The sequence below is a fragment of the Saimiri boliviensis genome, chromosome 2 (genome assembly GCF_048565385.1).
Source record: "Saimiri boliviensis isolate mSaiBol1 chromosome 2, mSaiBol1.pri, whole genome shotgun sequence".
NCBI lineage: Eukaryota > Metazoa > Chordata > Mammalia > Primates > Cebidae > Saimiri > Saimiri boliviensis.
In genome coordinates, this window is record NC_133450.1 from 7,533,466 (window position 1) to 7,560,098 (window position 26,633).

The window sequence follows — 26,633 nt, forward strand, 5'->3', positions numbered from 1 at the left end:
CAAAAAGAGTGGCTGCACTGTCTATTCGGACCTACAAAGCGGGAGCCCACCATCCCCTCACCTAGCTCCCACCTATATGCATAAGGAGGCTGGAGGATGGAGTTTGCTAGGTGTAAATTTCCCTGAAGATGGATGTAGGAGTGCTGAGTACAGCCCCTCCACTCCCCTATGGAAAAGGAAAAGTAGGAGCACTTCTCCAGCCAAGCAAGAGGGACAACATTCAGAGCTTGATCCAGACGCCACGGTATCGGGGGGTATAAGGATTGGTGCCTGATTCTCCTCTGAAAACCATATAAAGGCCAAACCCCAGCTAGAGTATCTAGGAGGGAAAAATGGAGAGAAGGCTAGGGTGGGAACAGTCTGTATTTATAGAGCCTGGAGGGGCAGGAGATGCTTTCCATGCCCATGGAAAGACATGGAACTTAGGTTATCTGGAAAGGACTCTACCAAAGATTTTCACTAGAATGAGATGACCCCCCTCCTCGAAAGTAAAGGTATGGTTTTTACCCGCGGAGTACAGGAGCTGAGGGGTAGAGATGGAACCTAAGGAGCAGCCAGATCTGCAAAGCCTGCACCAGGGAATGGTGCAGCAGGAGAGCCCAGTGAGGGGAAATGCTCCAAAGTGCCTAAGAGAGGAACATCTGGAACTTAGACATCTGCCAACCGAGGACAGTAGCACAAATTACAAGGGACACCAATTCCACTAGGAACGTCATAGCCAGTTACCTCTCCTCTCCTCTGCTTCACCCTGGAGGAATTCACAATGGCAGTGAATGGACAGGGCAGGGAACTAGGAATGTGAAGAAACCAACCAAGCCCCCCTCTTCCCTACTACAGGGGTCTGAGGCTACAACAGACCCAGCTTGAAGGAGAAAAGAACCTTTTAATTGGATAAGAGATCAAATTTTTGTATCTGACTAGACTTTCCTTTTGTTTTTTGTTTTGAGACAGATTCTTGTTCTGTGGCCCAGGCTGGAGTGCAATGGTACGATCTCGGCTCACTGCCACCTCTGCCTCCCAGGCTCAAGTGATTTTCCTATCTCAGCCTTCTGAGTAGCTGAGCTTACAGGTGGAACCAACATGCCTGGCTAATTTTTACATTTTTAGTGGAGATGGGGTTTCACCATGTTGTCCAGGCTGGTCTCAAACTCCTGACCTCAGGTGATCCACCTGCCTCAACCTCCCAAAGTACTGAGATTACAGGCATGAGCCACCATGCACAGCCTAGACTTTACTTTCAATATACTGTATTTATAACAACATTCTTCCAAGCAAGGGATGTATTCAGAAAAATAATATGAAATTAGTGGTGAGAAGAATAAAGAATTGAATTATAACTTGCTGAGGATCTAGACTAGCACTTTCCAATAGAGTTTTCTATGATGATGAAAACATTCTCTGTCTGTACTGTCCAGTGCACAGATACACAGATCTGTGCTATTCAGGACAGAGAAAGCTAATGGTACAGCTCTAGATGGTGATGTTACTGATGTTCTCGATAATTTCTAAAATAATCCCCCTTCTCACTCCCACCACACACAATTTCCTTTGGACTTTTTACTTTCTTTTTTTTCTTTTTTCTTTTTTGAGACAAGAGTCTTGCTCTGCTGCCCAGGCTGAAGTGCAGTGATGTGATCTTGGCTCACTGCAACCTCCGCCTCCCTGGTTCAAGCGATTCTCCTGCCTCAACCTCCTGAGTAGCTGGGATTATAGGCACCCGCCAGTGCGCCTGGCTACGTTTTGCATTTTTAGTAGAGACAGGGTTTCACCTTGGCCAGGCTGGTCTCGAACTCCTGACCTCATGATCCACCCACCTTGGCCTTCCAAAGTGCTGGGATGCAAGCATGAGACACTGTGACTGGCCTCTTTGGACTCTTTAATAGTTGAAAATGAGCCTGTTCATTAAATACATAATATACTGGAAATACTGCCCAAGACGGCTTCCAGCAATAGGGCAAGAGAATTAAAGACAGCAAGTTCCCAGACAGTGGTGGCAAAAGGGCAGTATCTAGCTGTATCCCTACTGGATCCAATTTGACCTCTAAACCAAGAACATGTGCACCACAACTCACAATTCCATGTTCCATGGTTGCATGAGCTTGGGCAAATCACCTTCTCTCTCTGTGCCTCAGTTTCCTCATCTGAAAAATGGGAATTACGTAACTTGTCCTGCCTACCTCAAATGAGTTAATGTGCAAGAAAGCACGTTATGAACCCATGTCTACAAATGTGAATCATTTGCAACATATTCTGGTACTGCTTACTCATTTAAAAAGAAAACCAGATTGGTGTGATTTTGTTTAAAAACAAACAAACAAACAAAGAGCAGCTCCATAAATGTGTTACACCTCAGCCCCTCAAAGCTCTTGGCACACACAGTATTTGTAAGGAGCAGTTTTGGATAATCACTGATCCAATGTTGTACTTCTATAGCATTCAGGGAGACCTGGGGCAGGAGAGGGAATAAGACCACACCTAGGTTTTCCTCTGACTCCAAGGAATTGCATTCCAGGTTGCCTGGTCAATTCTACTCATTCCCTTACCTCTTAAGGTCTCTTCCCAAAGGATCTTGTCTTCACAGGGCTTTCTTGATGCAACAAGAAACAGTGGCCCCTCTCCCTGCCCAGCCCTTTTCTCCAGAGCACTTACTATTTCACGTATTATGACTTTACTTAAATTTCTCTCTCTATCCAATGGAATGTAAGCTCCATGAGATCAGGGAGTTTCTTTCATCACTACTTTATTCCCCAGCACCTACCAGAGTGGCTACTATATAGTTGGAGCTTAATTCACTGAGTTAAAGAATGATGCTTCACCATCTTGGAGACCCTTGATATTTCAAGATTAAGTGAAAATAGTGTGAATTAACGTATTCAAAAATGTCCAAAGCCACTTTGGGAGCTTTTAAAATTTTCTTTTATGAGGTATTTATAAAAAATTAGTTGTGCTTTTGAATTTCTATGTTACCTCTCTCCAAAAAAACCATCCTTAGAAGATCCTAAGATGTGGTAGCAAGATGTTTGCTGGTGCCTCTTTTCACAAAGGTGCAACACAAATTATATTTAGATGTTCAAATGCTTTTCTTCATTTACTGGGCCCTATTGAAGCTAAAATGCATAGGAGTACCCCACAAAATTCATTCTGCAGTAAAATCTTAGATATTAAATGGTCTCTGCTCTGAATGGAATAGAATAAATTCCCCCAGTGGGAAAATTATTCTTCGGGCTACAATAACAGCAGACACAGCAATATATAACCCCAGGGGCCAGATGAAACCCTGCCAAGGGCTGAAAGTTTCCCACCCCTGCTCAGCACACTCCGTTTTAGGATACCTCACCCTGCTTGCGCATACCTAGCTAATTGGTATCTGTAGCTGTGCCCGTCCCCTTTCAGAATACCAACAATCAAGCCCAAATCCGTGTTCCTCCAGACGCAATTCAAAATTAATGTTGGGGAAAGAGAGAGCATGCATGTGCCTCTGTGTGCGCAACTCGTGTGTTATTTCACTTTGATAGTTTGCTTTGGCAAACCGCTCCCAGCTTGCAACGTTTTGACAGACTGAAGGCTACCAGGGCCTTTGGCAAACAAATCACACACTGCTTTCCAAGTGGCAGGGGGAAGCTGCATTCCAACCAAGACTTTCCGATTCACCTTGCAGTCAAAATAACCTAACATTTCACACCAACCAAAAAAAGAAAAAACAGTTATGCCCTCTACCCAGTGCTGTTCTAGGTTTTAAACACTCTATCATTCCACTTCCCCATGTAGAAAAGAATGCGCATTGAAATTTGGTACCAGATTTACATCATGGAACTGGGGCTCTGGGCTTCTGTATTTGCCTTGGCCAGCCCCACTCTCCACCCCGCGACCATCTCAGCTGCAATAAGGGTGGATACTGTCACAGCCCCTGTGTACCTCAGATTACTTCAATGAACTCAACACCACTTGGGCATATCAAGTAACAAAACAAGGAAAACAAGAGAAAAAAAAAACCTACTTCCTTTCTTCTTCAGTTAATACAACCCAAGAGATATTTTGGGAGCAACCAGATCACTAATAAAACTATATCGACCTTAGCAAAAGAGAGCCAAAATCTTAGCATTTTAGTGAAATCCTGCCTAGTGCACTCTGGAGATAACAAATGTTTGTTGGCTGGGCACAGTGGCTCAGGTCTGTAATCCCAGCAGTTTGGGAGGCCGAGATAGGCAGATCACTTGAGGTCACAAGTTCGAGACCAGCCTAGCCAACACAGTGAAACCCCGTCTCCATTAAAAATGCAAAAATTAGCTAGGTGTGGTGGTGCATGCCTGTAATTGCAGCTACTCATGAAGCTGAGATAGAAGAATAGCTTGAACCCAGGAGGGAGAAGTTGTAGTGAGCCAAGATCGCACCACTGCTTTCCAGCCTGGGTAACAGAGCGAGATTCTGTATATACAGAAAAAAAAATTTTTTTGCCAAGCATGCATTTTACCATGTTCAGCTCAGTCCTCTGCCTTCCTCTGACAACAGTTAAGAGTAAAGGCAGCAAGGAAGGGATATGGGTTACCAATGATGTTGGCCAATAAACAGCTGATGGCTACCATTGATTTCAGCACTCTCAGATAGTACCTGATTTCAGCACTCTCAGAAAGTACCTCACGACCATCCTATCAGACATTTTTATTATACCCATTTTGCAGGTGAGGAATTTGAGGCAAAGAGAGACTAAGTCATTTACTAAAAAGCCACACAAGCATGCTAAGTGGCAAAGCCTGATTTCTAACACCAGCAATCAGTCAGACCCTTGGCCTGGACTCTTAACCACTGTGCTGCAGGGCCTCATTAGAACACTTTTTTTTTTTTTTTTTTTTTTTTTTGAGACAAGAGTCTTGCTCTGTCACCAGGTGCCAGACTGGAGTGCAGTGGCGCGAGCTCAGCTCACTGCAACCTCCGCCTCCCGGGTTCAAGCAATGCTCCTGCCTCAGCCTCCCAAGTAGCTGGGATTACAGGTGCACGCCACCACATCCAGCTAATTTTTGTATTTTTTTAGTAGAGACGGGGTTTCACTATGTTGGCCAGGATGGTCTTGATCTCTTGACCTCATGACCGGCCTCCTTGGCCTCCCAAAGTGCTGGAATTACAGGCGTGAGCCACTGTGCCTGGCTACAACACATTTTTACAAAGCAAGCATTTGCCATTTGATTACATCAACTTACTTCCCCACTCTGTATGAGGTGGTAGCTTCACAATCTCCTTTATTTTCTGCCACCCCTTGCAAGAATCATCAGAAACTAGGTGGACGCAATAAAGCTGCATTCATCCAGTCCCAGTAGAGGACACTCTAAATTTCAAAATAAGTGAAACTAACCACATAAATCCCAAACTTTAAAAAATGCAAGTCAGGCACAGTGGCTCACGCCTGTAATCCCAGCACTTTGGGAGGCCAAGGCAGGCGGATTATGAGGTCAGGAGATCGAGACCATCCTGGTCAACATGGTAAAACCCCCATCTCTACTAAAAACACAAAAATTAGCTGGGCGTGGTGGTGCGCACCTGTAGTCCCAGCTACTCGGGAAGCTGAGGCAGAATCACTCCGGGAAGTGGAGGTTGCAGTGAGCCAAGATCACGCTATTACACTCCGGCCTGTCTCAAAAAAATAAAAAATGCATTCTATTTATTTCCTCTGTTTTCTTACACAAATTAATCTGAGCTTAAGTAACCTTTCTTAGATGGTTCAGAGGCACCAGAGTAAATATCAATCAAGATGGTGCTCTTTGGAGCACAGCAGGCTTGGGCTTGAGATCTTCAGACACACAGGGCTTTCTGAATCTGGTTGGCAGTTAGCTGGCTCCTTCCTGCTATCAGGTGTTGCTTACTGTACTGTCAGTGACCCCGCATCCTCTTAACTGGGCGCCCTCTGGATCTGCCTTGGTCTTAGAAACATTCAGATAACCAAGCTGCAGCCAAACAAAGACCAACAGGCCCCAGGAAAAGGCCTACCTGGCTCAGGCAGAGTGAAATGTTTCCATTATAGAGCATGAAATTAAGGACACATATTCTAACTGCAATTGGTTTTTATCGCTTGTTTCCAGGTTCTCAGCTCTTGCAACCATTTGTATGTTCTGGACGAGTACCTCTGCCAATGTGAAGTGTTCCATCACAGCACAGCTTTTTTTTTTCCTTTTTTTTTTTTTTTTCTTTTTTGAGACAGGGTCTTGCTCTGTCACCCAGGCAAGATCACCACTCACCACAGCCTTGATTTCCCAGGCTCAAGTGATCCTCCCACCTCAGTCTCCTGAAGAGCTGGGACCACAGGTGCATGCAACCATACCCAGTTAATTTTTGGTTTGTTTTTATAGAACCAGGGTTTCATACGTTGTCCAGGCTGCCCTTGAACTCCCAGGCTCAAGTGATCTGCTTGCCTCGGCCTCCCAAACTGCTAGGACTACAGATGTGAGCCACCTTGCTGGCCTACACAGCACAGCTTTTAAAGACACAACACCCTTTGGTAAATTTCCATCCTCAATGGTAGGTTTCTTGAGGAAATGGTTTCTGATACACCTTTGCAGCGAGCACAACAATCAGCATAATCTTGACCCATCCTCAGGACTAACAAACACCAAGTGAATAAAAGAACAGAAGGATAGAATAAAGTGAAGGAAGGAGAGGAAAAAGAGGAAGAAGGAAATATCAGTCACTAAAGAAAGTGCTGCTGTCCAGGAGTTTAAGATCAGCTTGGGCAAGATGGTGAGATCACATCTCTATAAAAATGTTTTTTAAGTTAGCCAGGCCTGGTAGCACACTACTCAGCAGTCTGAGGTGGGAGGATCGTGTGAGCCGAGGCATTTGAGGTGCCAGTGAGCTATGACTGCACCACTGTACTCCGGCCTGGGCAACAAAGAGGGATCCCTGTCTCTAAAAAAAAATAATTTTTTTTTTAAAAATGCGGCTCTGTGACAGTTTTCATCAAGAAAATGTTTTCTAAGTGCAGCCCAGAATTCCCTGCTGGAAAAACAAAAGAGCTGGGGAAAGGAAGGTAATGCTAAAAAGAAAGCCTTCTACAAATCGGAATTACTGGTTCTAATCCCTGGCAGGAAGAGGAGGGGTCAATGTGAACCCGAAGCATAAAAATCCACTTAGAGATGTAAGGAATGGGTAATTGGCAGCCCAGTGATCACACCTTGACTCTCCTGAACCTTTTTGGGTACAGAATGTTCTAGCAAATCCCACAGTCAAGGAGTGAGTGATGAGGACAGGATCCAGGTACCGGGCTGTGCCAGGCATAAAGAAAAATCAATACTGTCTGCATGCTTGCCGTCATTTTAAAGGTGGGGGTTTGCCAGGGCAGTCCTCCAAAAATCTATTTTATTTCCTCCTAGCCTCTCTGCCTACCACTCAGATGGCTCCTCTCGGACTTCCCACAGTCAAGACTCCAACAGGTTCTTCCCCGGACACCTGTACACTTCTGCACCCCACCAGATGTGCTGTGTTCATATAGTGTCAACCATGCTCCCACACCTGTTTATGCCAGTTGCTATTGCTTTGTAGTGACATAAAGTATTCAAATAGTAAACAAACCCATGAAAGCAAGCACGAGAAGAAAGCGCACTTGTTCGTTGTTTTTAGAAAAATGAAGTTAATTGCTTTGGAAAGACTCAATAAAGGCAAGCAGCCCAGAGGGGAAAAAAAAAATGCTGGCAAATTAGGTGTGGATGAGATAACTGCAAATGATTAGGGGCAAAAATAATAAAAATCCAGAATCATTCCGGTACTCAGATTGCTTTGCAAATGTCTTTAAATTCTCACTGCACTTAAAAGGAACCCAAATGGAAACGTCCGATCATGCTTATGGGTACAGTTTATACAAGAAAGACAATCTGGGGTTCAGGCGCAAAGAAAAGCCCATGGCCGCACATCAAAAGACTGGTGAGTGGATGTACATGTGTTTTAAGTTAAAAGTAAACTGTTAAAGGTGTATGTGTGTCATTTGTTTGGTTTCCATGCTTCATTCTACTTTTGTAATTAACTAGCTAACCATCCTGGTCAGAAAAGATAAACCTTATCTGTTGTACATAAAAGGTAGTTATTAATTTATTGATTCACCCTTAAACAAATATTTATTAAGCATCAACCAAGAAGTAGTTTAGATGTCAGTTACATAAATTCCGGCCTGCCTTATTAATACCATGAAGTTTAATATGTGTGATCCAGGCCTGGCCTCCCTTCCTCCTGCTCCTCCTTCTTCTCCCCATTTCCTGATCACTGGCACAGGGATATTGATTGACTCCATGACCCCACCCAATTATCACATATTTCTTTACCTTTGAGAGAAATTTCAGTTTTCATCGATCAATTATACCTTAAATATCACTACTTGGGGCATTCTCTTTCTCACACATACAAACACATTTTGTTAATCGCTTTCTTTCTTCCTTTCTGCATTCAGGCTCTTTTTCAATTGCCCCCAAGAACAGTCACCTTTCTCTTTCTCATTTCCTCAGTCCTTTTTGGTTGTATTTCTACATGTAGTAGCTGACAGGTATTACAGTAATAATACTTTATTGAAGTATGTATCGAGGAAAAGAAAAACTTTAAGTTGCAGAAGACTAAAACCAGACACTTGACCTAGGGCCATCAACCTGTAAAACCCTTAAAATAATCCAGAAGACTCCCTCATAAAAACACCATCTAACTCTGTAATCGCTCTAATTACATCTGTAATTCCTCAAAAACCATGGTTCAAAATAAAAATCACCAAAGTCCATTTTATTTCCTGCCAGCTTAACCACTTGTTTGGCATTTGATCGTTCTGTTTTTTTCTTTGCTTTCATTTGAAACATAAAATATGTCAACCATATGAAAGCACTCCTCGAAGTAAGGAAGAGCATCTGGTCAGGTAGACTGGCTCCAGAGATTTTGTTGGCTGGCCAACTCAGATAGCCATCAGCATTTATTGTACTGTTCTAGGGGTAAAATTGTGTTTCCTTCCTATCACTCACTGAACAAACAAATAAAGATGTAATTGTGCATCCAAAAAAACAGGTGCATGATTTGGAGCAAGCCTTTAAGAAATATAAACACTCTGAGCAAGGCAGAGATACTCTTGCATCTTTTGTTTCTGAATCATTTAGTGCCATTTCCTTTCTAATTTTTAACAGATGACAAACATTCCTTAACTAGGATTAGCCTACCCTTTGGTCCACATGGATTTTAATTGCCCTGAATTTTTCATGGCATCCAGAGCTTGTCCAAGATGCAATGATAATCCCCTAACCAGATCCATTGAGAGTTAAAATCTTAGTGTCTCTTCTGCTACTAGGTTTAACTGTGATTTCTTTAATTACCACGCACTCTGAGCAAGGCAGAGATACTCTTGCCATGTTAATGCCCAAGGCTTCTGTCTCTTTCAATGAGGAGGAAGCTGGATTTCTATTTCTCTGTGGTGTGGCAAAAATTGGGGAGGGATATTTAAACGAAATCTCTGTATATCAGAATTGTGACTCCCCTTACATGTTCTTTCTGTTCAAGGATTTTCCTGACAGCTAACTCCTAATTTTAATTTGTTTTTTCTTTAGGTAGAGAAACTCTCCAGCTTTTCCAATTGATCTTTATGCACTGAATTGCCTTGATAAATATTAAAAATTCCTTAACGTATCTGCGTGTGCGTGTTTCTCATCTACCAGTTTTGTCAGACCTCTCATTCTTCAAGTAACCATAGCCCTTTTCTCCATAACATTCTGAAAAGCATTTAAACAAAAGTCACTCTAGTTTTGCTTCTTTTTCTCTTAAAAATATATTTACATGGCCCTCAAAACGAGGCAAAATGGTTGTTATGCACCCTGTTTATGAAGAAGGGAGTTTGATGGAAATCTCAAGCTGAGATCCCCTAAAGAATCAGCTGTCCTCATAATTCTTTTCTTTCTCTAGTACTGACAGCAGAATTCATTTTCTTTCTCTAGTACTGACAGCAGAATTCTTGGCAAAAGGTCCTGCTGAGCAGCCCGGTTCAAACAATCCCTGCAGCAGGACCCTCGTGCTAGCAGCCTGTCCAGGCTTCCAGAGCTCTACCACAAAGATAGCATCTAGCTTTCAACTACTCCCATCCTGCTAATTTCTCTTCTGTGGGCAATTTCCTTCAAACAATGCATGGTTTAGAGGTGAGTTCCCCAGGCTTCCCACAGAGCGAGATGACCTCCCTACCACACACCCTGCTTAGATTATTACAGGAGGCTAACTGTTTGCAGGGGCATTCATTAAAATTCCCAGACATAGCTACTAATATTTAGGAGGCAGAGGTGGAGGATCGCATGAGTCCAGAAATTCAAGGTTACAGTGAGCTATGATTGCGCCACTGCGCTCCAGCCTGGGTGACAGAGCAATATCCTATCTCTTAAAAATTAAAGAAAAAAACAGGAAAAAAAAAAACAAAACAAAACATTAAGAAAAAAACTTTGTCAAAGGGACTTCCTCCCAAGAAACTCCCTGCCCGTGCAGCTTGGGTGGCCACATTTTTGAGGGTGGTCAAGGGCTTGTAGGGGCCTTTTTGATGACAGCCAGACTTACACGAGCTTAGTATACGGTAGACCTACCTTTCATAATCCACTTGCCGTCTTTGAACCAGTTCAATAACTGACTGTGACCTCTACTTCTTTGTCCCACATGGGGCCCTGGTTGGTCCTGGTGCTCGAAATGCTGTGGTCCTACAGTGACCCTGTGGGCCAACTGCATTGCTCACTCCCCTACGGTTTTACAACAATAATTTGGAACTTCCACAAACCAGATGCATATTTCATGCCTTGAAATACCTTTTAAACTCTTTTTTAAACTACAGTTTTTAAAAAGCACACATGCTAGGCCGGGTGCGGTGGCTCACACCTATAATCCCAGCACTTTGGGAGGCCGAGGCGGGCAGATCACCTGAGGTCAGGAATTCGAGACCAGCCTGGCCAACATGGAGAAATGCCATCTCTACTAAAAACACACACAAAAAAATCAGTCAGGCGTTGTGGCGGTTGCCTGTAATTTCAGCTACTCTGGAGGTTGAGGCAAGAGAATTGCTTAAACCCCAAAGTCAGAGCTTGCAGTGGGCTGAGATTGTGCCATTTTACTCCAGCCTGGGTGACAGAGCGGGACCCTGTCTAAAAAAAAAAGACATATGCTAATTTGTACTAGATGCCAATTTCTATCTTGAAGAAACCACCAAACATTAATTTGGGCTGTCCCACTCATGGCTCAATGTCATACAGCCTTCAGAAGGAAGCCTTTTCTTTCTTTTCTGACCATATCTGACATGCGTGTGAATATGTCATTGATAAAGACGCCTGTAGTTCTCTGTGGGTATTTGGATTGCAGGCCTGCACACATCTGCTCATGTAAAATTATACAAGCAACTACATACTAAAGCTCATACACATGTACTATACTCAATTAAACACGAGGCATTAGCCCAAGGGCATCTGCTTGGCAAATGCTCTAGCCCTGGTTGGCCAACCACCTGTGGCACCACCATAATAACATACTACAGAGCCTTCTACTTTCTGTTATAAGTTCTAGGCATTTGGGACTAATGTACAGTTATGGAAAAAAAGACTACAAGACATCGTAATGATTCAACTTTGAAACAAAACTTTCTTCCTTCCCTTCATTCCAGATTCACAATTTATTTAAATAGTTGCAAAGTAAACTAGATGCTGAAGCAGATAATTAAGCTGACAACGATAAACCCTGATTTCAAACGTTGGTATTTATCAAAATCAATGCATTGATCTCATAATGTATAAACAGTATAAATTTAAACTTACAAATTTATATTAATAAAATACTGTCATTGTCTATTCCACATATTGAGATCTTGCGCAGGATTTTGATGGAAGAATTTTTAAAAGGGTCTGTCAGCCTTTTTAAAAAGTTTGAAAATAACCTCAATAACACGGATTACAGTTCCAATGCTCAGATCCCTTATTCTAACTCTGCATATAAAGGAAGGTGACAGCCGCAATGTAAGCTCTCTGAGAACTGGTTTTCTGATCTACACAAAAGGGATAGTAGTACTTACTCAACTTGCCACTCATGATTGATACAATGATTGAATTTTTAAACGTGGTTGAAAGTCAAAGACGCTTTGCACATAAGGAACAAGAGAGAGCACCTTTTAAAAATACCATATTCAATCAAAATCTATGGCGTTGCAACCAGAGAATGATTTTTAAAAAGTTCTTTACATAATTCTATTACACAACCATGGTAAATAAATATCCATTGATCTGACCCCACCTCGCGGGTTCAAGTGATCCTCCTGCGTCGGCCTCCTGAGTAGCTGGAATTACAGGCACCTGCCATCATGCCCAGCTAATTTTGTATTTTCAGTAGAGATGGGGTATCACTACATTGGCCAGACTGGTCTCAAACTCCTGACCTCAGGTTATCCGCTCACCCCAGCCTACCAAAATGTTGGGATTACAGGCATGAGCTACTGCACCCAGCCTAAAAAAATTTTTTTTTGAAACCTAGAGGTCTCCCAGAAGATAGTAGATTGACTTAGACCCCAAACCACTCAGCACAGCACACAGCTCCCAAGGCCTTGGAGACCCTTCTGAATAGCAAACTATTACCCATCTGGATGTATTATAACAAAAATATCAGTCTTGATATAGTACGTCAGTTGCAGACCCTTAAGATCACTTACTTTAAGAAACAATATAATAAAATGCAAATATCAAATTTCTTATCCTCCTGTTTTTTTAAATAAAGGTTCTTCACTTACCTGAAAGACTGCATGAAATGGAAAACCATGATGCTTGGGGTTCAGGCAAAAGCAAGGGCTCTTCAGAGACGTTGCCAATTTCCTGCAACTGGGAGTCACGTTCAAGTCCTACAGAAATGAGCAATGTTATTTTTAGCATCATTTACTTAGAAAGATTCTAGAGGCATACCTGGGTTAATGAAATCAGAAATGAGCAAATGGAAGACAAGATATTAAAACGAAAGTGCCCAGTTATGGTTACCGAGATTTCCCACCTGAAATCCGACTATATATGAACATGAGGTAACAAGTTTACAAGACAACCAGCACAGTGCCTGACCCACAAAAGATGTTCAGTAAATCACAATCAGAACAATTACCTCAAGCTCTGAGCTAATAGGGGAGCTGGTGCTAGGCACACTTGGGCTGGAAATCCAGCCCCATCTATTACAGGTTATTTGACCATAAATGTCATGTCACATTCGTTTCGTTTCCCCAACTGCACAAGTTGAATAAAAATATTGACTAACAATAAAAAAAATAAAGTACTCATGAATGCAACAACATGGATGAACCTTGGAAACATTATATTAAGTGAAAAAAGCCAGATACAAAAATAGCATGCATTATATGATTCCATTTATAGGTAATGCGCAGAATAGGCAAATCTACAGAGACAAAGTAGATTCGTGGTGGCCTGGGGTTGGAGGTTGGGGGTTGGGAGGAGTTCATGGGAGGGTACAGTATTTTTTCCGGGAGTGACAAATGTGATCTAAAATTAGATTATGGTGATGGTTGCACAATCCTGCAAATATACTAAAAATCACTGAATTGTACACTAAATTGTGAAACATACAAGATATAAATTATTTCTCAATTAAACTTGTTTTTAAAAATACTGTCTAAAGAACTCCTGCAGGTGGTTCTAAAGATTAAATGAAGGGATGCATGTGACATGCTTAGACAGTGGCTGGTGCAGAGTCACCCTCAGTAAATAAATGGTAGCTCTGATACTGAGAGTTTGGATACTTGTCCCCTTCAAATCTCATGCTAAAAACTGATTCCCAGTATTGGAGGTGGGGCCCACTGGAGGTGTCTGGTCATGGGGGTGGATCCCTCATGAATGTCCTCATGCCCTCCTTGTGGTAATGAGTGAGTTCTCACTCTATTGGTTAGGGTGAGATCTGATTGTTAAAAAGAGCCTGGCACCTCTTCCCTTCTCTCTTGCTCCCTCTCCTGACATGCAATACACTGGCTATGCTTCCCCCTGTACCATGATTGAAAGCTTCCTGAGGTCCTCACCAGAAGCAGATGCCAGCCAGCACCATGCTTCTTGTACAGCCTGCAGAACTAGGAGCCAAATAAACCTTTCTTTATAAATTACCCAGTCTTAAGCATTCCTTTATAGCAACGCAAAATGAACTAATACACTGACGCAAGAACAGGTCAAGTAATACTTAAAATACGTTGTCACAGTGAAAACAGGTAGGTAAAAACTCTCACCTATAAATACTACTTCATTCAGAAGCCCTGGCCAAACAGAATTTCTAAACGTTGTTAAGAGAGCCAATAGTTTCAAAGGCAAGTTATAAATAGCGTCAGAAGTCGTGGGATGGACGGATTGGTTCCAACGCAATAAAATTTGAGAATAAAACAGAGCATGGCCCAGTCTTCCCTCCTGCTGCATCTCCTTCAAGGGAAAGACAAATGAAGCAAAGTTCCAGGGTGTGCCAGGGATCCGTTCTAATAAAGGTGGAGTTCTCCAAGATCATTATTTTCTTGTTTCTTCCGGGGACTTCAGACTTCCTTCTCACCAGAAAAGGTGGGTGGGAAGATAAACGACAAGGATTTGTGAAAAGATAGTCATGAGAACCAGACAATTCCATTCTCAGGGGAAAAGAATCAAGATTTTTAAGTTACCACAGGCCCTTTCTGGGAGTTATTAAGAAAGTAAAGCCTCTTAACTGTAATCATCCCTAATTAGCCATCAGCAACTCATGAAATTACTCCTGCTATTGAAGACCCTTAAATTCTTGGCTCTCAGTCAGAAATTACACTGAGATTCACCAGGAAGAAGGCCAACAATTGCAAATTGGAACAGTTAAAATGCCTCTGAATCAGAGGTGCGGTCTTCTTGCTCTTGGCTGCGGAACAGGTCTGCACCAAGTCAGGGGATTTAACTTGGAAGTCAAATGAAGTCTTTGCCAGGTCCCGGATAACCATCAATTAATCAGTAATTGTTTACTCAATAGGTGGTATGCTCAGGTCCTCTCCAGTGCTGTGGGAATCCACAGTCTCACTTTTACGATCTAGCTTAGGAGAGTAAGATTACGGGACATGGACCACGGGGAAAAGGATGGTGTCATTATCCAGAACAACACAGGGGAAACAGTGTTCCTTCAGACTCTGAGTAGCACAAGAAGAAGAATCGCTGTAGAGGAATGGTCTGGCATCAGCAAGTTAGATGGGACTTAAATTTGAGCCTTAGCCTAGGCAGATAATAAATGAACAATCTAGAATTGTTGGTAAGTGTACATAATGTAATTGGAAAGAAATGGGTGTGAGGCCAGCATTCACTTATATTAACCAGCTGACCTTTGGCAATTAACCTATCTTTCTTTATCTATAAGAGAGGGGATACTGTTTTTAACGACCTCATAGGGTTTTTATATGAAATATTTATCTAGACTGTATGGCCTGAGTGCTGGACACACACACTCACACACACACTCTCACACTCACACACACACACACACACACAATCAAGAAATTACAGCCTCGAGGCTGGAGAGCTACATTCTTTAAACAAACTAAAAAATAAATAAATATAAAAATAAAATTGTGGTAAGAGCCATGAAAGAAAGTCCAAGGTGCCTCAGAAAGTGCCCTGGGCAATGATCAGAGAAGGTCCCTCTGAGACAGTGGCCTCTATGTGGGGGCTTGAAGGGTGAGTAGGAGTCAGCCTTGTGGAGATGGGCAGGGGAGCATCCCAGGGAGAGGGAGGCTCTTGTGAGGAGTCAGAGGAAGAAGGAAGCAATGTGGCAGGAGAAGGTGGGAAGAGCTGACTGTCTCCTGGGCAGTCAAGTTCCCAGAACACAGTAAGTGAATGGTTGAGGTGACAAGAGAAAGAGATGTGTCAAAGACAACTCTCTCCAGATTTCTGGGGGACAGAAGGAGCAAATGGAGCTTCTGTGGTTGACATGGTTGGGTTCTGTGTCCCCACCCAAATTTCATGTCAAATTGTAATCCCCATAATCCCCACATGTCAAGGGAGGGACCAGGTGGGGGGGTGACTAGATCATGGGGCCAATTTCCTCCATGGTATTCTTGTGATAGGGAGTGAGTGCCCATGAGATCTGATGGTTTTAGAAGGTAGTTTTCCCTGCTTTTGCTTGCTCTCTCTCACCTGCCGCCATGTAAGATGTGCCTGCTTCCCCTTCTTCCATGATTGTAAGTTTCCTGAGGCCTCCCCAGCCATGCAGAACTGTGAGTCAATCTCCTTTGTTTGTAAATGACCCAATCACAGGTAGCATCTTTACAGCAGTGTGAAAACAGACTGATACAGTGGTTGTGTCAGGAAAGAAAGGGCAATATGGAAGGAAGAAGGTTTGGGAGAGAACAGTTGTCCCCAGAGTGGGGAGACTTCCTGAACAGATCTGATGAGACATTGGCCAGCAAAACATCTGAGATGATCAGAACCGTTTGAAAATAGATTTGCAAGCTTACTGCTGATAGTAGCAAAATAAGTAACCAGACATACATTGGAGTTGTATGCTCAAACATTTTTTTACAGATGTAAAATTGTTTTATAATCAGTGCAATCACAAAAAAAAATGTGAAGCCCACAGCTCTATGTTTTTGGACCAACTTCTTATCAGATTTGATGGGTCACTTCTCCCTCAGGATACGGCTGATGAGCTTGCACTGGCACTTTCTAGGTCCGCCATTCTTGGCTCTCATTTGAGCTTCCATGATTAGTACTGTGTTAAATTAGCCCTGCTTTTCAATCTGGGGGTCACTACTCTTGAGTCTGTCATGAAATTAATTTCTCGGGTCAGGAACAGCATTTTTTAATGAAGTAAAAAAAGAATGAAAGAGAAGAGAAAAAAAAATACCTACGTTCATCACACATAATAAGGGTAAGTATTTCTTACTGTGACCTCCAGCCAGAAAAGTTTAAAAGTCCTCATTCTGGAAGACCAGAGGGCAGCAGAGGGCTAGAACTATGATTGTGGGGAATTAAACCTAGAAGCTGAGGCAAAGCCAAACGTTATCTCGGGCCCTGAAATGCAGCGCCAGACCGGTGTTGATCAGATGGGCAAGAAAGAGCCATTGTAGGCTGTGGAGCAGGGAGGGACCTGTAAAGAGTGAGGGTTCCCAAAAATCCGTCTGGCAAGGGTACAGCGAGTGGGCTGAGAGCACACGTGCTCTCTGCGTCTGTCTGCCTTTTGAGGTTTGCTCCTGTTGATTTATAACCTTTCTTGACAGTGAACAAAAAAAAAATCTAACAATCTCGTTTCTGTTAGAACATAGGCTCCTTGGGGGATGGAGGCCCCACCTTCTCTCCCCTACACAAAGATCCTACAGGAAGATTGAACAAGTCGCCTGATTTGGTTCAGGCCAAAGTGGCCGTCCCCACACACCAAGAGGAAGCAGCAGCAGGCCCAAGGCTCAGGACAGTGGGGTCAGACGCAGGGCCAGCATGATCAAACTAAGGACAGAAAAGGATTCCCTGACCCGAAAGGATGCCATGGTGCCTCAACCATTCTGCCGCCGCTTACACACAGGCCCCCGTCTGAGTATCCTTCCTGCCCCTTCTCCTCAGGGCCTGACCACAACTCTTTGAGAACTCCCTCCTGGAGGAGCCCATCCCACAGAAGACAAGGATCTACTCAGTCTCTCAAGTTGGGGTTCAGGAAAACCCCACTGCCGGCACCAGGTCAACCTCCCTCCCTCCCTCCTCCCTCCCTCCCACACACCAGAGTGCTGTCCTCTGGAACTCCCACAGCCTAAAGCAACTACCCAAACAAAAGCGCTTGTCCCTGGGGAAAGGAAGTGACTCACTGGCAAGGAATGAGGACCAAGTTAGAAGGAGGCAGCTCCAGACCCCAAATCCAGCACCCAGTCACATCTGGTAAGGACAAGTTCTCAGAACCTGCCTGTTTCCTAGGAAAGCTGCCTCTGAGGGTCCCAACGGGACAGAATGGGAGCCTCCACTACTGGGCCTTGTCCTGTCTATACCAACATCACCGACATGCTCTCCTGTGTTGCTGACATGTACACAAACTCTCCTCACACAACCTTGACCCTCTGTTTGCAGTGGCCCTACTGTCCCCAGTCTGACATGCTAGGTGGTGATAGGTAAAAGCACCAGGATGTTGGCTCCCAACATCAGGGCAGTTCCAAACCACTTTGTTCTTGCATGATTAGAAAAGAGTCAGGAATCAGCTTTTACTGGGTTGTCCCACCTGAGATGGGGTGCAGGTCATGCTACACAATCCTCATAGCAAACTAAGGCCACACAGCAGGTCCAGGGTAGCCAGGCAGGGGGAACCAGCACCTGGATAAGTAGCATGGTTTGGGGAAAGATGATTGGTTGAGTGGACAGGAAAGCTTCTGGAGTCTTCAAAAAAAATAAAATAAAAATAAACTATAACAAAAAACCAAGGGACTTGTGTATTTGGGGAATGAACAAACCCCGTACTGGAGAAAGAGTCCAATGTGAGTAACAGAGAACAGGACCAAGGACTCAACAAGGACCTCAGAGCCAACAGGGGAAGAGGACAGGGACCAGCATGGAGGTGGAAGCCAAGGAAGGCATTGGGAGGAGGCTGCCCTACACTGCATGGAGGTGGGGACAGGCCCAGGACAAGGATGTGTAGAGTGTCCCCTATACCCCATCTGAGAAAACTCAGCACATTGGAGAAAGAGCTTTGGCTGGAGAAGGCTGCCAAGAAGAATGGTCCAAAATGAAGAGGCTGAAAAAGGAATGCTCTTATATCTTCAAGGCACCCCCTGATTAAATGGAGATTATCCACAGCAAGCGGGAAGAACAGAGGGAGGCGTAGGCTTTAAATCATCCACATAAACAACATGGTGGGCAGACGTGCCAGCTGACAATGGCAGGCACAGGATAGGGTCAAGAAGCTTAAAGAGAAGAGATCATCTCCCTTAACAGATACTAGATGTATCTGTTTATACTTGCCCCTTGCTGGATGGGAAGCTTCTTAAAGGTAGAGGACTCTTTAAACCTTCTTTACAAATGCCCTTCTATTAGACACGCTGCCGACACAGGGCGGGCATGCAATCGCAGTCGGATGAATGAATGGATGAACAAATGAATGGATGAACAAATGAATGGGTGAAGAACGAATGGCATGAGTTTCTTACGGACTTTTCCCTCTTAGAAAGCAGGGCCCCCATGGGATTTCTCCCTCCTTGCTTTTGCTGATGCTCAGCCAATGTCTACACTGCCCTGGGAAGGAAGGCGCTGAAGGCACTAACCCACTGCAGATGCGTGCTGCCTCTGTGGACGTCCCACCCTCCCGAGCCCTCTGGTGGCGGTCATCAATCGTCCCAGGCCTTTCAGGAAATCCTGCCCCAGGCCAGAGGTATTCAGGGAAGCTGACCTTGGAGTCCCAGGCCCGGTCACATTTCCAGCTGCTCCCTGCATGTGAGGACAGCCAGAGGAATGTTCTCCCAACATGTCCTTGGCTCGCAGTCCTTTCTCCTACCACCTCACAGAGGCTGTCCTTTTCGTTCCTGTCATAACCAAACTCAGCTGCAGAACTCATTTCTTCCCATGGAACCCCCACACTGCAGACTGGCTGGCTTGCCCAGAGCAGTGTGAAAACTCACAGAATCTGGATTAGGACTAAATGATTAAACCTTGAGAAGATCTATTAAAACTCCCTGGCAGCTTTCAAGCAAACATATTACAGTGGGTTTTGTTACTCATTAAGGAAAACACCTTGATCTCCGTCCTCACCTGGAGAAATTAGGTAACCAGCACAGATTAGTTAAGGATTTCAACGCAAATTGGAGGATTTTCATGGTCATTAACATTGGTGGGGTTTATATTTGTTTTCAGTCCTAAAAAACGTTTCCCAGGTAACTAAGGAAAACATTCAAGGGCAGAAATATCAGGCGGGCAAGATATTTAAAATAAATGAGCCATTTGTTCCTGCTTCTGTACAAAGTTGCTTTTTCAATTTCAGATGACATGACACTGCAGATCAAAGTGGGGAAAAACTTCTGGAGTGAGAGCGCTTTCCTTCTCCACATATGACTGGCTTCGTTGCTTGATTTACAGCACTTGACTGACCTGATTAAATGTCTTGGCTTCTGTGCAAGTCTCAGATGGAGAACCAGGGATGGTCACAGAGTATCATTATGATTTGTGCTTGTCTTTCCTCCCTCACAACACAGGGCCTCTTCCTCAAAGACCCACTTGCTATATTTCTGCTGTCCAGAAAAGCACCTGGGGAGCGGTAGGTATTTCCAATGACAGAAAGTCCTCCCATTCGAACTCAGGTAGGGGGCCTTCTCTTCCATGCGGGATTGTGCTGCGTGTCCCCAGCCCAGGGTCCAAACAGCAACTCCATTATTCTGTAGTTACTTCTAATAGTTTCTGAAATCAACATGACATTCTCCATCCCGCTCCTAAAGACCACAACACCCAAATAAACAGCTGCGATGAGATGCAGGCCACCCTACCTAGGAATCAAAGACACCTAGACGCACTCCAGCCTTCCTCCCCTCTCAGACTCAACCTCTCCCCACCATCCACTGCCAAGAGCAGTTGATAATTCCTGGGTCATAGTTATCAAAGGAAAAAAGATCAGACTACCACGGCTGAGCTCTGCATGGGAGCTGCAGCTTTTCTGACGTGCTGCCCTTTCTCCAAGACTATGATCCATCTCATTCCAAAAATCAGTATTCTCCAGCTGCCTTGGCCAAAAGCAGGTGGCCAGGGGTGGAAAAGGCAGCTCGGGCTCAGGCCTTCTTCCCTGCTTTCCAATACAAAGCCTCAGTTATGCTACCTACAGATGGCTTCCTGCCAGTCTGGTGAGCACCTGTGCACATCTGTGCATGAGCGTACACACACACATGTGTTGGGGAAGGAAGGTGTAACAAGTGCACTAACACTAAAAGAATAAACACAGCCAGTACCACATTCATTCACAAGGTGAGGATTCAGGGCGTGAGTGGAACACAGCCAACGAGGTATTCTTTTGATTTAAAAAAAAAATATGTCCATAAAATGTATTTGTTAAGGAAATTTACTTATTAAGGAAAGCTTGAAACTACAGAAAAATATAAGGAGGAAAGCCAAAATTACTTGTTGTAATTGTAATTGTATTACCTAATAATCCAAGTTACTCATCATTAAACCTTTGATGTTCTTGTTTAGCTTTTCTATGCATAATGCTTATATATATATCATCTGCATATTTTTTACATATACTATTTCTACAAAACAGAATCACATATGCAGTTTTGTATTCTATTTTAACCTTACATAAGCATCTCATTAGTAATATTCAAAATCATTTCCAATCACTGCAAAATAGTCTACCCTATGAATGCCTGATAACAGATTTAATAATGTTCTCTTATTGTTGGAATATATGATGAACATCTTTGTATAAAATTCCTTATTTGCTACTCTTCCTTGTTCCTTAAGATCAATTCCTTAAAAAATGTAATCACTAAGCCAAAAAGAACAACTATTTAAGATCCTTAAGAATGAATTATTTTCAAAAAGAATTGCATCAACCTAGAATCTCACAGGTGGTGGATGAAATGAACACATTTGCCAATAATGCTATGCTTATAATCTTTCCTAATGTGATAAATAATTAGTTAGGGTAGGGTAACTCTCTCACAAACCACCTCAAAATGTCAATGGCTTAACACAATAAAAGGATTTTTGCTCCAGTCACTAACTGATGCAAGTTGGAACATTCTACTTCACACAGTCACGCAGGTATCCAGGGACCCAGCCTTTTTCCACTGAGTGATCCCACCGTCGTCTCGGGCTTGGTCATCTTCACCTGGGTTCCTTCCATCCAGTGAACAAACAAGGGGAAAGAGAAAGCACGGAGGACTGAGCCAGCAGCTTCACCAAGGTAGCTTAAATCACTGCCACTCATATTCCATTACCCAGCTTAGTCATATGCCAGTATACCTAACTGCAAAGGAGTCTGGGAAACACAGTCTACCGCGATCCCAGGAGGAAATCTTCTGGTAAGCAACTAGCCAGAGTTTGTCACAATAGGACAAAAATAGTGGTAAGTCATTTCAACATGTACTCCTTCAATTATTGGTAACGTTGGAGTAGATTTTCATTTTGATTAGCCATGTACACTGTCTCTTCTGGGAATTTTTTACAACCTCATTTGCCCATTTCGCTGTAAGGCTCATAATGTTTTGAAAGGATGTTTAAGAGCTCTTTCTTCATTAAGGTTGGCAGCCCTTATTTTATCTAGTTAGGAGCCTATTTTCATTTCCTTTTCATCTTTTAATTTATTTGTAATTATTAAATACATTTTTATTTAATGTCTTTAAATCTATCTATTATTTCCATTGTGATTTTCTGCTAGACATCTTATCACAAGCACACGTACACAAAAAAAGACAGGCACAAATCATAATGATACACTGTGACCATGCCTGGTTCTGCATCTGAGACATGCACAGACACAAAGACATTTAACCAGGTTAACCAAGGGCTGTAAATCAAGCAATGAAGCCAGTCATATCTGGGGAAGAAAAGTGCTCTTACACCAAAAGTTTGTCCCCACTTTGATCTGCAGTATCATGTCATCTGAAATTGAAAAAGCAACTTTGTACAGCCTTCTCATCCAACTCCCCAGCATCATTATTTTGTCATCATGATTCAAAGATGAATAAACGGAGAAGAAACCACGTGACTGCTACAAGGTATCACAGCTAATTAGAGGCAAAGCTAAGACTCAAGATTTTTTAAATTAACATATATTAAGTAAATAATATGTGACAGGTTGTGCCGAATGCTTTTTAAACATTAATTCTTAAAACAACCTATGAAGCAAGTGCTATTTCTATCCCCATTTTACAGAGAAGGAAACTGAGGCTGCAAGCATGGAAACAATATGCCTACTCAGAGTCACCCAGGTGGTAAGTGGCAGCAGTATGATTTGAATGCAAGCTCTCCTGATTGTTGGAGTCATGGCTTGTCTTAGCCCTAAATTAAACTGCCTCTCAGGGCCGGGTGCAGTGGCTCATTCCTGTAATTCCCAGCACTTTGGGAGGCCAAGGTGTGAGAATCTCCTGAGCTCAGGAGTTTAAGACCAGCCTGCACAACATGGCGAAACCCTGTCTCTACAAAAAATACAAAAATTAGCCAGGCATGGCAGCACACGCTCTGCGGATCTAGCTACTCAGGAGGCTGAGGTGGGAGGACTGATTGAGCCCAGGAGTTTGAGGCTGCAATGAACCATCATGCCGCTGCACTCAAGCCTGGGCAAGAGAGAAAGACTCTGTTTCCAAAAAATCAAAATAAACTGTCTCTTGAGTCTCCTGACACACTGCACCAAATGTATCTTTTCAGGAGAGTTGCTTGTGTTCACACTTACCTGGTATACAGCACGCAGGCTGCAGCCTGGGCCCTGGTCAGTCAAGATGTGGGGTGCGAGGCTGTGCTCTGCCCCATTGACTCTGGGACAGTTCTGCCCTTGAATCCAGGATATTTTCTCAGAGCCCCATGCATCTGCCCATCCAGAACACATCCTGACTCAGTGTGCCTCGGCCACCATAAATCAGCCAACCACACACCCTGCCCTTGGTGCTTCTTAGTATCAGGGGAAAGGATTTGCCTCATCCTGTTCTGCTCCTGAGGCTTCCGCATTGACGTTTGCGTTATGTCATTATTTTTTTAAGCGATAGAAATCTAGTCAATGATTTGCAGCAATGACCGCTGTGCAATGTGTGCTGAAAAACCCTGTCTATCCTTATAGAAGGAGGGATAAACCTAACAAATTAGTCTGATTTCCTTCACACAATTCTGTGGTGGGCCAGTATTGAGTAAAGCTGAAATCAGGTATTGTGATGAAAAGATTATGACAATGTGAAAAAGTCAGTCATCACATAAATTAGAGAATGTTTTCAAGAAAACCAAGAGAGGCACATCCTTGGGGGTCCAGGATCATCCAGAGGTCAAGAAAGACAATAAAGGGTATTTGAGTTTAGAAAGAATGGGCTGTCACTATCCCCTGTTTCTTGAACTCTGTCATCAATGGCTGTGATGCCCTACAAACCTGCTCTCCTGTCTCTTCTATCTTCCTCGTTGGCTCTCCCTGTGACTCAAACCAGAACTAGAAAAATGTCAACTAGAAAAATAACCAACCCTCACTATCAAAATGTGTACTCTGGAGAAATACTCCTACCCTCCAGCCTTTTTATTATTTCATGCTAAGGTCTCAAAAACCCAACACCTCAAGACCTGTACTCTCATTCAAGCTGCTTTCCTGTACTTCGAGTTTCCTCCTGCTGATGATGGACCAAGGTGAATAAAAGGACCTGCCACTTCATGACCAAGCCCTCCTTCTTCAGTGGTGGCATCACCATCCTTCCAGGGAATGGAGCCCAAAGCTTGCCTGAGCCTCTGGGAAACCCTCTCCTGTGTGCCATGGGCTCACTCTCTTGCCAACTCTCAATTCTTCCTTAGTACTATCTCTCAGATAGCTTCTTTCTTCTCCACGCCATCTTCCACCAGCCTTGTCTAAACCATCATCCAGATAACTGCAGTTAATGTTCTCTGATTTGCCTATGCACCTTCGTCAAAGTCAGATGGGTGTATTTCCAGATTGTCTATAGTATTCCACTAATCTGTGTGCCTTTTCCTCACCAATACAACACTGTCTTGACTAGCATAGCTATGTACATCTTAAAACCAAAAACACCCATTCCCCTTCCTTTATTCTTTTTCAGATTTGTTTTCTAAAGTTTGACTGTGATTTCTTTCTATTTAGGGTTTGCTCAACTTCTTGAATCTCTAAGTTTAGGTCTTATGCTCAATTTGGGAAGCTTTCAGTCAGTATTACATTGAGTAGTTTTTCATCCCACTCTTTTTTTTCTTCCTCCTTTGTCTTCAAAGACAAAAATGTTAGATCTTTTGTTATAGTCTTTTTTTCTTTTTTTCTTTTCTTTTTTTTTTTTTTTTTTGAGATTGAATCCCACTCTGTCACCCAGGCTGGAGTGCAGTAACATGATCTTGGCTCACTGCAACCTCTGCCTCACGAGTTCAAGTGATTCTCCTGCCTTAGCCTCCCAAGTAGCTAGGATGACAGGCATGCACCACCACACCCGGCTAAATTTTGTATTTTCAGTAGAGACAGGAATTTCACTATATTGGCCAGGCTGGTCTCAAAATCCTGATCTCCAGTGATTCAGCTGCCTCAGCGTCCCAAAGGGCTGGGATCCCTGAAACTTCCTTCCTTCCTTCCTCCCTTTCTTCTTTCCTTCCTTCCTTCCTTTCTTTCTTTTCTTTCTTTCCTTTCTTTCTTTCTTTTTCTTTCCCAGTCTATTTTTATATCTGTTGCTCGAGTTGGGTTATTTCTATCATTACATCTTCCAATCCATTGATTCTTTCCTGTCATTTCCATTCTGCTATTCTGCTGTTTAGCCCATCAGTGAAGTTTTATTTTTGTTATTATATTTTTCAATTCTAAAATTTCCATTTGGGATTAAAGACTTAAATGTAAAGCTAGAAACTGTAAAGTTACTAGAAGAAAACATAAGAGAACTACTACAAGACACTGTAGTGTCTGTAATGCTTTGTATTTAACTCCAAGAGTGCAGGCAAAAATAGACAAATGGGATTACATGAAACTAAAAAGCTTCTGCACAGCAAAAGAAACAGCAAATAGTGTGAAGAGACAATCCACAGAATGGGAGAAAATATTTGAAAGCCAAACATTCGATAAGGGGTTAATGTCCAAAATATATAAGGAACTCAACTCAACAAGGAGAAAATAAAAAACTCAATTAAAAAATGGGCAGGGGACCCACATAGACATTTCTCAAACAAAGATATGCAAATGGCCCACAGTATATCAAAAGATCGGCAACATCACTAACCTTTAGGGAAATGCAAATTAAAACCACAACGAGATATATCACACCTGTCAGAATGACTATTGACAAAAGGACAAAATAAATCAAGTGTTGGTGAGTATGTAAAGAAAAAGAAAACCTTGTATATTAATGGTGGGAATGTAAATAAGTACAGGCATTATAGAAAATTGTATAGAGCCTCCGCAAAAATCTAAAAATAGAATTACCATATGATCTAGCAATCCCACTGCTGGGTATTTGCCCAAAATGTTTGCAATCAGTTTGTCAAGAGAGATCTACACTCCCATGATCAATGAAGTACTACTTACAATAGCCAAGTTATGGAATCAATCTATGTGTACAGCAACTGATGAACATGGTATACCTATGCATAGGATGGGACATTATTCAACCTTAAAAAGGAAGAAAATCCTACATGCCACAACATGGACAAATCTAGAGGCCTTCACTAAATGAAATAAGCCAGGCACAGAAAGACAAACACCACATATTTTTACTTATATGTGGAATCTAAAACAATCAAACTCACAGAAGCAGAGAGTAGAATGGTGGTTCCAGAGGTTGGAGGGTGGGGAGAATGAGGAGTTTATGGTCAAAGGATAGAAAGACTCAGACAGGAGGAATAAGCCTTTCTGAGATCTATTGCATAGTGTAGTGAAAATCGTTAATAATAGTATTTTGTACACTTCAAACCTGCTAAGAGTAAATTTTAGATGTTCTCACTAGAAAAAATGATAACATTTGAGGTAAGGAATATGTTGGGTTGATTTCATTATTCCACATTGCATTCATA

The 26,633-nt window shown here is 42.9% G+C and overlaps 1 protein-coding gene across 1 annotated transcript in view; it reads right to left on the reverse strand.

Moving 5' to 3' along the window:
* Nucleotides 1-26,633, reverse strand: part of THSD4 (thrombospondin type 1 domain containing 4) — a 669,073-nt gene that overhangs the window by 629,787 nt on the left and 12,653 nt on the right. The window contains exon 2 of the mRNA XM_039469071.2: nucleotides 12,743-12,850. Coding sequence (XP_039325005.2) covers nucleotides 12,743-12,771 — 29 coding nt within the window. The 5' untranslated portion in view covers nucleotides 12,772-12,850. The remainder of the gene's footprint in view (nucleotides 1-12,742; nucleotides 12,851-26,633) is intronic.